General features: G+C 32.1%; 2 protein-coding genes across 16 annotated transcripts; one reads left to right on the plus strand and one right to left on the minus strand.

Moving 5' to 3' along the window:
• Positions 1-1,243: 1,243 nt before the first annotated feature.
• LOC140864296 (cytochrome P450 83B1-like) lies at positions 1,244-4,383 on the plus strand. The gene is made up of 2 exons (XM_073268391.1): positions 1,244-2,190; positions 3,741-4,383. The coding sequence occupies exons 1-2, from the start codon at positions 1,303-1,305 to the stop codon at positions 4,356-4,358; spliced, it is 1,506 nt and encodes a 501-aa protein (XP_073124492.1). The 5' UTR covers positions 1,244-1,302; the 3' UTR covers positions 4,359-4,383.
• A 1,268-nt stretch (positions 4,384-5,651) lies between these two features.
• Positions 5,652-10,630, minus strand: LOC140863264 (galacturonokinase-like). Of its 15 annotated transcripts, XR_012143878.1 has the most exons (10): positions 10,340-10,630; positions 9,257-9,297; positions 8,753-8,853; positions 8,308-8,370; positions 8,081-8,160; positions 7,840-7,939; positions 7,486-7,691; positions 7,300-7,392; positions 6,569-6,799; positions 5,652-5,935 (listed from the first exon to the last, which is right to left on the minus strand). XR_012143878.1 is itself a non-coding variant. In XM_073266571.1 (7 exons), exons 1-4 carry the CDS (start codon positions 8,380-8,382, stop codon positions 7,592-7,594), a joined length of 261 nt encoding a protein of 86 aa, XP_073122672.1. In that variant the 5' UTR covers positions 8,383-8,743; the 3' UTR covers positions 5,652-5,935; positions 6,569-6,799; positions 7,300-7,392; positions 7,486-7,591. The 15 variants fall into 15 exon arrangements, 4 of the variants coding, with proteins under 4 accessions (XP_073122672.1, XP_073122669.1, XP_073122670.1 ...); XR_012143881.1 differs by lacking the exon at positions 8,753-8,853; XR_012143879.1 differs by lacking the exon at positions 8,308-8,370.
• Between the last annotated feature and the right edge of the window lie 1,328 nt (positions 10,631-11,958).

Genomic DNA, 11,958 nt, shown 5'->3' on the forward strand with positions numbered 1-11,958 from the left:
ATTTTTTGACGATAACGCTTGCAATTTTATTGAAAAAACATATGATTTAGAATCATGCTAGATATACACTTCAAATTACACCCAAAATGACATATTTTCTTTTCTAGGGTAATCGATAATAAACAAAATAAAAAAGATGCAATTCAATTCAAGTGTATGTTTGTAATTTATCACGCAAAATGTAAGCCTTGCGTGTAGCCTAAAGCGTACCTCAAAATTTTCCTATGATTATGATATGTTGGGAGAAAAAACTTGCAATTTTGTAGATATAACGGATTTGGAAAATGCTATACGTACAAGTTGTTCGGTTACATATTCTCTTTGTATTTTACAAATTATTTATGCACTTTATTTGAAAAAAAAAAACTATTTCAAAAATGCATTTAGGATAATTTTGTAATTTCAAATAAAATATGTAATCCAATGTGAACTTTCATCATACGTGTACCATAACCCAAACGATTTTATCAATATCAATATCTATATCGATGATTATTTATGGAACTCAAAATAAGTGATTCTCTATATAAAGGAAGATTGATGTGCATTTTGAAAATCATGATCAATCAACCACAAAAAAAAATACATTCACAAAATTTTATAGAGTGCATGAATATCTTGTGACGTAACATATATATACTTGAATTGCTCGAAAATCCAAATTCCAAAGGTTAAATCAAATCAATATTCATTTTTAACTTATTAATAAAATCTTTGAATCAAAATTTTCTGTTCGAGTTAAACTAACAATAATTAACTTTGGCTGAAGATATTTGATTAAACTAGCTAACAATATGGCCTCTTAATCAACTTTGGCGTTCGAAATTTATCTTTTCTAAAATAATTTCAAATGTTGACATTGGACTTTTCCTGTGTTTATACAAAGCCAACTTTGACGTTTGAAATTTATTAATGCAAATGGGGTTTAATTATATTTATAGAAAGAGGTAATGACATCACTTCGAGTGTCAGCTCTTTATACAAAGTCAATTTTTCATACAAAGAGGTAATGGTCAATGGGGTTTAACTTTGACGTTTGAAATTTATTAATGCAAATGGGCTTAACACTAAATTGTTTCATTTTCAAGGTAAGAGTAAGACATCATAAAAATATATTTATATATATACGAATTATCTTTACATTTGTTAGATTTTCTATGTAAAATATAATGGCGTAGACTTTAAGAACCAAGGAATACAAAGTCCCCCAACTATAAATAACAAGCATATATAGTACACTAATAAAAACACAAACCAGCTTTACAAATTATAATCTAAAAAAGGAAGAATAATTATAATACAATGTATTTTCTTCTCCTAGTGCTAGTGCTGTCTTTCTCAATCATCTTTCTTTTCAATTATCTCTTGAAACCTAAAAATGGCAAGAAAAGCAGTGTTCTTCCACCAGGTCCCAAAGGGCTTCCGTTGATCGGAAACTTGCATGAGATCGACACGGTGCATCCCCACGTCTATCTCCACCAACTCGCCAAAAAATACGGCCCCCTCATGTCGTTGAGATTCGGTTTCCGGCCGACGATCATAATTTCATCTGCAAGAGTAGCCAAAATAGCCTTGACAAAAAATGACCTAGTACTCGCAGGCAGGCCACCACTTATTGGGTTGCAAAAGTATTCGTACAATGGCAATGATATTGCTTTCTCTAATTACAACGAAACTTGGAGGGAAATGAGGAAACTGAGCGTGATTCATCTGTTTAGTCTTAAACAGGTGGTTTCATTTCTTCCTATTCGAAAAGACGAAGTTTCGCGAATGATCAAAGATATGATCAACAAATCCCATTCGTCTGAGGTCATAAACTTGAGCCAGGCTGCCTTTTTTTTGACTAATAGGATCATATGTCGAGTAGGGTTCGGGAAAGAGTACGATGAATTGGGTAAAAGAAAATTCGGTCTGGTTTTTAAAGAAGCTCAGAAACTATCCAAAGCCTTTTGTTTTGGTGATTACTTTCCTTTATTGGGTTGGATGGATAAATTAACCGGGATGATTTCAAGACTCGACAAGAATGTTAGGGATTTGGATGATTTTTTTCAAGAACTTATAGATGATCATCTTGATCCAAATCGGCCCGACTCCATGAAAGGGGACATTCTTGATTTGTTGATTAAGTTGAAACAAGATCAAGCAGCTTCAGTTCACATTGAATGGGAAAATATCAAGGGAATTCTCATGGTATGACTTTCAAATCTACCTTTGCTTTTTAAATCGCAACTACTTTATATATTTTCAAGATATTGATGATGATATATATTTCAAAAAAAAAAAAAAGAATAGAAGATATTGATAATATATCATATATATGACCGTTTGCGAACTTATATAACAAAATCTGTAGTTTGCATTCCTTCATAGCTTCTGATTACTGATTTGTGGGTTCCCATACCCCATTTATGCTACTAATTTCACATTAATTTTTTTACAAGTTATTTTACATTAATTTTTAAGAATATGTTTTTGTGTGAGATGGTCAAACAGATTTATATTCTTCAGATGGATCGACGTATTTCATATTTGTATGACAAAAAATATATTTTTGACATAAAAAACACCTTTTTCTTGAGCATGCGTTGGGTGAGAGTTTGACATATTTGTCTCACAAAATTGACGAGTAATGATAATTTTCCAAGAATATATATTCCGGATAGGTTATTAAGATAGTGTTTGGAAGAGCTTCTAGGAAGCATTTTTCAACTTTTCGTTAACAAAATTTCACAAAATTTCAAATTTTTGTTAACGAAAAAACTGAGAAATGCTTCTAAAAAGCTCTCGTAGACACTACCTAAGTGTTTCAAACTTTTCTTCATGGCGATCACCGGCCGTACAATTGGATAATCGTCCTTTGATAGCTCATAGGTTGAAATTATAATTATTTCCCTGGTTAACATTGCATTATTGATTGATGTCAAAATTAAATATTTTATCAAATTATAAAATTTTTAAAAATGTCTTGAATATAAATAATTATTTTTGTTCAACCACGTGGTGTCATGTGGTCCAAAGCCAAATCATGTGTGGTCCAAAGCCAAATCAATGGCGACGATCAATTAGGTGTACGTGTTACACTTGCACCTAATGGAGCATAGAAGTTCCTTTGATTGGATATGTATATATAGATATCATTCATTAATTAATCTGTTTCAAATATATAAACTTTGATGAGAAGGATTAAAACCTACAACATATCAACTTATAGGATTAAAATTGTAATTTTTTCCTACTTTTATAATGTATTGTGTGTCATTTATTTTATTGGGTCCTAAAATGATACCCTAACTAATATTTTTTTGATATTGATCTAGCATCCAAACGACTTATTTTTCAAAAAATTTAGAAGTTATCATATATATAAATGATCAAAAAACATCTTAAAATTTATCCTAACTCCTTCATGGCACCTAATAATTACACTGCATGCATATTGTTGATATGATCTAGAGCATGCATCTCGGTGAAAAAAACAAAGATCAATTCATCGAACTAGACTAAACAGGATCCAAAAAGAAATTATATGTGCTAACTTATAGAGCAAATTAAATTTGTTATTTACCCCTTAATGTTCATAGCTTAATTTTGATGATTACTGAGTTAATTTCGTCTCCCTTATCCCATGCATGCTTATTATGCTTTTAAATGCACATTAATTTCTATAAGTACTCTTCAAATGATAATTAATTTTCCAAGATTCTTGATCGATTATTATGTGTATGAAACTTTTACTATAGAACGTGTTCATCGGTGGAACCGATACAAGTGCATCGTTGATAGTTTGGGCCATGACGGCTCTCATCAAGAAACCCCAAGCAATGAAGAAAGCACAAGTAGAAGTCCGGAATGTTGTAGGAGCCAAAGGTCACGTAGATGAAGATGATATACAAAATCTTCCTTATCTGAAAGCAATCATCAAAGAAGCACTAAGATTGTTTCCTCCAATTCCAATGTCCGTCCCAAAAGAAGCCATGGAAAAGTTCACGATAGATGGATATGAAATCCCAGCAAAAACCATGGTGTATGTGAATTTTCATGCGATCGCTTTAGACCCCGAATATTGGGAAAACCCTACTGAATTTATTCCCGAACGATTCTTGAATAGCACTATCGACTACAAAGGGCAAGATTTCGGGTTGCTCCCATTCGGATCGGGTAGAAGAGGCTGTCCTGGGATGAACTTCGGTATTGCAAGTGTGGAGCTTGCACTTGCCAATCTTCTCTACTCGCTTGACTGGGAGTTGCCCAAAGGAATGAAGGAAGAAGATGTTGACATGGAAATGTCCCCTGGAATTACAACCTCCAAGAAAAATGATCTTTGCCTTGTCGGAAAATACTATGAATATAATCACTAAGATAAACCAATTAATATGATATAGATATCTGGTTTTCATCATTTATATACTCGTACGAAAAATACCACGAGCCTTGTAATAAATATATATGTTATGTACTCCTGTAATAAATAAAAGACCATGGTTTTTCAGCATCATTTCTTAATTCTTAATTAGTACTTTTCTCACTTCTTCCTCTCTAGAGAGCGCACTATATATTAAAATCTTGATATATAACTCATATGACCACTTTTGCAATTTCCCCAAATATATTTCGCAGTTTCCCAAAAGTCATTTTATTGAATAATTATAGAATATTGGGAGTTATTTTAGATATTTGAGTAGCAATTTGGAATCATGCACTATAATTTCTTCATAATTTTTTTTTTGAGTTGGGGAAGGAGGATATTGTTATAATTGAGTCTCAAATCAAGACTTTGTTCAAAACTTGAAATCTTTGTGTCAGATAAACTACACGTCATTAACCATGCATAAATTGCAGTTAGATATGTAATTCGAGATCAAATATCTTTTCTTCATCTCCAAATTGGCAAAAAAGAAATTTTGAGTATCAAAATTTTTGATGAATTTTTTTTATATATCACCTTCAAGTCGACACATGCATGATAAGTGCAAATATTTTTTCATAATTATCTTCAGATATTTTGAGAAGCTTTTCTAAAGTTAGCTCCATATTGCCACACGTCATTTATCAATGGTTTCTCATTGAAAATTCTTACAAATGATGGTTCTAGATACTAATTATTTTGCATAAATTGATAGAAAAATAATCATCCATAATTATAACATTTCGATCCAAAAATTTATATGATAATAATTTGTTGAAATAAAGATTATTGTTATTCTTTAAGAATAATATCTTCCAAATTGGATCCATCGAATTAAATATTGACCGATCACGTTTCTAGCATCTTCTATATTTACTTGCATGTAAAATAAGATGATCCAGTAACATCAATTTCTTGTAGAACAACCAACTTCTATTATTTTTTACATTGTGATATTCACTAGCTCATTTCTTTAAAGGGATTATTTGTCGCTTTTCAGACGAGCATTGTTCTACTGGAACCATTACAACAAAAACATTGAAAGACTACGGTGAAAAAACGTAGTTAATTGGGGTTGTAAAACAGATGTTAAACACTATGTAGTTAAAAATGCGGTCATAGACTACGATTTTAAACCGTAGACTTTTGTCGTAAAAAACTACGGTTTTAAACATACAATAGACAACGTTTTTCCACCCTTGTCTTTTGTCAACTAAAAATAAAAAAAAAATTAATAAAAAATTAATATACAATTATTCAATTTTATAAAGTGCACAAAATTCAAAAATAAAATTTATTATAAAATATTTTAGTATCACAATGACTAAAAATTTAAAAATTAAAATTTGAATCTTATGTTTTCATGGGAACGGTTAGCATCTTTCAAAGGCGAAGAGAGCACCTCCGAAACCATTTCCAAGCCTAACTTATCACTCTCACCACCATATTTGAATTCCCATCCTCCAACTTTGAGTTCTGACGGATCGAACATAACTTGAATCTATTCACCATCCAGGGCTGTCAGTTTTCCTGTTTTATCAACCAAAAATATAGTCAGACAGAATTTTGATGGAGTTCAAACAAAGGTGTTCAGTCCTGACTATTCTGGCCGATTCACATACTTACAAGTCCTATATATACACAACGAAAATGACTCAGAGCTCTGATACATTTGAAATTACTTCAAGTCAAGTTTGACAGAAAAAATTATTTTTCCTGGGCCACAAAATTGAATCATAATTCAAGCTTATGCTTAATTTTTTAGGCTTAAAACTACATAACAATAAATGATGAAAAGGAAATTCAGAAACCAATATTCCAATTTGGAAAAAGTACTAAGCTAGTCGGTGGATGAAACAGGAAGCCTAAACCAATCCTAAAAAGTATCATACTAAAAGCATATTGTCTCTAAACTATTACAGAAACAAAATCATAGGAAGACAACGCAAGGTACTTAAAGCATTCAAAAATGCATTGTAGCAAATTTGACTGAAACTAATATATGAAAATATGAACAGCTTACAGTATAACTTGAATATAATTTGGCTTTGCTGTATTCACTTTCCATTGTTTTGATTATTACAAAATCCTAGAATAGGCCTTCTTTAAAGCCCAAATCAACCTATCATTCACATCCTATTTCAAGTTAAGATTATGTCTCACCTTTTTCGGCCGGCAAAACCAATTCACAGAAGCAGGAGTCAATTTGAAGAACCAAACTTTATAAAAAGCCATTATCAAACTCGACCTGGAAGCGCTCACTATGCTATCAAGGCTTTGGATTAGAAAAACTGGCAAGCCCCCGAAGCAGTTTCACAACATCAGCAGTGTCATCAAGATAATATTTAGCCTTTCTTCGCTTCTTCCCAACAGTGCAAGCAAATATTTCTGGAGCTACAGGAAGGGTTGGATTAGAAACTGTTCTTAGTATGCTCTCAAGACAATATGTATATAGAATATGGCAACCAGAGGCAAAAAATATTCAGACCCTCATCTGAGAAGCATAACTCCTATAAAAATCAAAAGGTATCACCTACCTCAAGGTTTGTGCATTATACCTATAAGAATCATAGAATATTTGGAAAATATTTGCACTGCAGTGAAGTGATAATCAAGTTCTTCTAGTATGATTAAGTATTTAGAACGAGCAAGAAAATAACTTCTGAATTCATGTGGCCTTTACAAGACACAATTATAGGCCTATGTTGACAGGGCGTAAGAAACTAAGAAGTAAATAGCTAATCATACACAAGATAAACGGAAAACTAGCATTGATATAGATAGTTTTGGAAAAGATAAGGTTGATTTCAGAAACTAGCATTGATATAGATAATTTTTAGATATCAACAAAATCTTGGTATGAAGTGGCCATTCAGAAAAATATTGGGTGGTACCTCTTTCAATGCGAGTATGATTTCAGTAAGGAAATAACCAGTAATTTCTTGCCTTCTCTGTTCAGATCCATCTTGTTGGTACGCATGCAAAACCTTAGAAATACCCAAAAGATAGTCTTCATATAGTACATATTAGCTTCTGATGTAAGAAGAAGCCTAACATAAACTAACCAGTGTCCCTGTTACCTCAGAGCCATGGATGATCAAGGATCTTATTGAAGGAGAATTCTTGTAGCTTCTTAACATTCTTCTAATCGTTGATTGTATCCAGGATTAGTTGTCAATGCCTGCTTTAAGCCTGAAAATGCCAGTAAAATCTTGAGTTTCTTGTTCATCCCAATGTTACATTGACTATTCATTTCTAGAGCATGTACGATTTTGTGTTCTTTGTTCTGCACAAGAAAACAGGAATTAGAAAAAAGTTTCTATTCACCTAAAAGTTTGTGTTATCGCCAGTTGCAGAGAACAGAGCATGCAACTAATGATAGGACAATGAAAATCAGAAAATGCAAATATAATCAACCACGTTGAAACTCTCACCTTGCAGTTCATACAAGTTAAACATCCATAACTTGAAAGCAGTATGGCTGACTGATTGATTATGCCATTTTTCAATCCCAGATATTCATTTACAATCAGCCTGCATCCATGAAAATTATTTAAACTGAGAAACAAAAATAGTTGTTTCCTCTATTTTCTAGAAGGATTACCACCATATCCATAATCCTCACTGGCTTGATAAAGGTAGGAAAGTTACAATGTCTACATCAAACAACCATACCTATCATATTCAATATTTTCTTCTGGATCAACTTTAAGGTTATTTGAACTTTCAAAAGCCAGCAGATATGCCACACCAACCTGAGAAGCACGTAATCCAATAGAGATACTAAATTAATTTTAACCAAAGCCTTACAACTCTGTCACAACAACAAATAAGTCAACAAACTAATTAGGTAAGCTGAATGATCATGTAGGCGGTCGGCCAAAAAAGAGAAGCATGCTAACAGCTGCAAAAGAGCTAAGCCCTGAAATGTCTAATCCCTCAGCACCATAAATAAATCCAATACCCTGTAAAATCATAAGAGAGATAGTCCTGTACTGAGAGATAACAATACAGCTATACAAACAACATGAAATAACGCATTGATGTGTTACAAAAATAAATGATGAGCTCTTTAAAATACAGAAGAACTGAGGTTGAGTTAAATAAATAAGCCATTGAATATAGACATTTCAACTCATTCACCAGCACAAAGATGACATATATGGTTCACTACAACTCTGATATTATTCGTTGAGAAAAGTGATTACCCAATAAAGCAAAATCAGAATGAGTGGATTAACATCGTGCTCATCTCTAGTGCACCAAGATCTTTCCATCGTTCAATAAAATTAATCTATAGTCAAAATCCTGAATCAAATGTGTACGAATAAAGGGAAAAATATATACCCATTTAACATTTTTGCCACTCTTCTGTAAAGTATAAAGAGCTCCTCTAGAATAATTTCCCCAGTTACATTCTTCCCCAGGACCAGGACCATTTTGTTGGCCTGAATTATTTAAATTGATTTACATTAAAGATAACAATAAGAAACAGATGTAAATTACTATAATTTCAACTCAACAGAAGAGAGTAGGGAAGAAAAAGTTTGTGGAACTACATATTCCAATCATTATCATGTGTCGTAGTACCAGTTATTAAGTGTTTTTCAGTTGATGAGAGGTTTCTTGACTAGGTAGCTGAATTTGAACAATGATAGGCTCTTTTAGATGTAAAGGGCATATATTTCGGAATGCATACATGAACATAGGAATAGGTTCAAGAAAAAATGATTGGCATCATAAAAACGGAAGTTATATAACATTAGATGTCGTGGTGAATTATCCACAATGAGCTGGAAAATTTTCCTTTTCAAGTACTATTAGCATCAAATCATATGTGTTGATCATTACCAGAACCTAACTTCGCCTTTGAACTGACCTGATATCACAACCTACAAAAAGACATTTTCTTAATCTGTCATCAGGCAATGTACTGAGGAAATCATGTTCATGTCAATGAAATATCTGAAACATATTCGTTAAACCAACAATACTGACGTATAAAGTTCGAAAATATAAATATAAATGATTTTTATACTCTTATCTAGACTTGAAAATTATCAATCTTTATAATCCATAATTCAATATCAAATGTAAATAAGGATATTGAACATTGTATTATGTAAAGAAGATTGAATAAAAAAGTTTTAACGACAGTTGAATAATTGAATCAATGCTCATTACATTATAAATTCGAAATATTATGTAAAAGGTCAAGCATGGCCATAATCAAGTTCGAGGAGTCCACTCCTCGTGACTGGCATGTCTCAGCAGAACCCCATTCCCTGCCACTATACATGAGCAAAAGGCATATGAACTAAGCTAAATAACTAGAACAAATCCTGAATCAAGGTGTTAATTTTCATTTTTATTTTATTTTTAACATTTTGGTTTTAGAATCCACCCACAAACGGTGTTCTATAAACCCACAATAAAAAAGATTCCAAAATTGGCATACAATGCACTTCCAAGGCATAAACGGTGTGTCCATAAACTCCTTTATCAACACAACCATAAAAACTTGGAGAATCAAGGTAGAGTCATTTTGGTGAAAAATAAGATGGAAATCACAGATGAACCGGGTCCGTTCACAAAATATTGAACTGCCAGCATTTGTTTTATAGTATTGTATCTTCAAAACATGTAAATAAATTCACATAATCAAACTAACATCATATTAAAATTGCTAACTACGATAACTTTACTTTTTTAAAATAAATAAATAAAATCAAGTGCGATTATCATAAACCAAGAAGGTTGAGTATGATTTTCATTCTCAATCATGAAATATCGAACACCAAGAAATTAAGAAGGTTGAGTATGATTTTCATTTATCAACACAACCACAAAAACTTGGAGGGCCAAGAGAGAAACCATACACTAAATTATAAATCAAAATAACGTTTATGTTTAAAACAGAGAATGCAACAATACCTTTTTCACCTTAAAACCTCAACTACAGATTCTTCGATGGGATTTCCAAATGGCAGCAGAAACTTAAAATCGAAAAGCGATGGAAAATGACTGAGAAAGAAGTTCGACCCGATTAATTCTTAGAATCCATTACAACGAAGGGGGAGAAACTTAGAATCAAAAGCGCTGTAATCGATTTAAGAAAAGGACTGAAACTTAGAATCGATTACAGCAAAGGGATAGGGGAAAGAAGAGGGAGAGGAGAAAGAAGATGATAAATGCGATTAGGGCATTGCGAGTATCGATCTGTGATTTCCATCGATCTGCAAAAATTTCAAGCCCGCTTTGTAAAAAAAGGCCTACAAAATAATGAAATAATGCGAGGTTTAGATTTGGTAGACATTTTTTAAAAAAAACACTTTTTTAATTTATAATTTTTTGCTTTTAAAAAATTTCTAATTTTGATTTAAAATGGTCAACCAAACACTTTATTAAATGAAAAGCACTTAAAAAAGTATTTTTTTAGCCTGGCTTTAGAAACCGAACGGGGCCTAAGCTGCCTTATAAAAAATAAAAAAAGTCTCATAGACTACAGTACCAATAACTATAGTCTATTTATTAAAAAAATGCTCATAGACTACGGTAAAACAAATGCTTATAGACTACGGTACAAAATAATCGTAGTCTATTTAAAAAAACACGTTCTATTTATAAAAAAAACACGCTCATAGACTACGGTTCAAAATAACCGTAGTCTATTTATAAAAAAAAACACGCTCATAGACTACGGTACAAAAAAACCGTAGTCTATTTATAAAAAAAACACGCTCATAAACTACGGTTCAAAATAACCGTAGTCTATTTATAAAAAAAAAGCACGCTCACAGACTACGGTTTTTAAAACCGTAGTTGTAGAACACAAACAACAACGGTTTTTACAAAACTGTAGAGGTATATTTTAAAAAAACGCCCATTAACTACGGTTTCTGTAAAAATCGTAGTTAAATGTAAAAATACTACGGTTTTATTAAAAACCGTAGTCTTTCTAGTGTAGTCTATTACCAAATTTCTTGTAGTAAACATTAATGAAACTAAATAGTACAAGAGATTTTATGATGAACAAGATCAAAGAATGTATTTTGAGAATTAAACTTTGAACTTCATGTTCACTTATATTACTCGGGGATCGAATAACTTAAACAACAATAAATTATTGTTGGGGATCGGGTGTGTGTGTAGAGAGAGGGAGAGGGGGGGAGGGGGGTGTGAATACACTATTAAAAAAGTATGCTTTAAAGTTATGTTAGTTAAGTAGATGTTAGTCTACTTAACCTATTTTTCTCAGCTTCCAGCTAGAAGAATAAGAGCTACTAGATGATAGTGCAGAAACAGTTCTCACTAGTTTAGGTGATAATATTTGGAAAAGTAATCCAAGATAGTAATTGTAAATATGCAAATTAAAGGTTTGTTTATGGATGTTCGGAGCTTAATCTCCTACGTCATCCATTCTTCTTCACAGGAAGGATATACTAGAATACTTTGGTTATTACAACGTCTTGTAATACACCTACTCCAAGTTAGGACTTATCACTACCTAAAATAAAACTCCTAGATTTACACTGATAAGATCTTAAGTTCTT

Source organism: Henckelia pumila, chromosome 4, assembly GCF_033568475.1.
Source record: "Henckelia pumila isolate YLH828 chromosome 4, ASM3356847v2, whole genome shotgun sequence".
NCBI lineage: Eukaryota > Viridiplantae > Streptophyta > Magnoliopsida > Lamiales > Gesneriaceae > Henckelia > Henckelia pumila.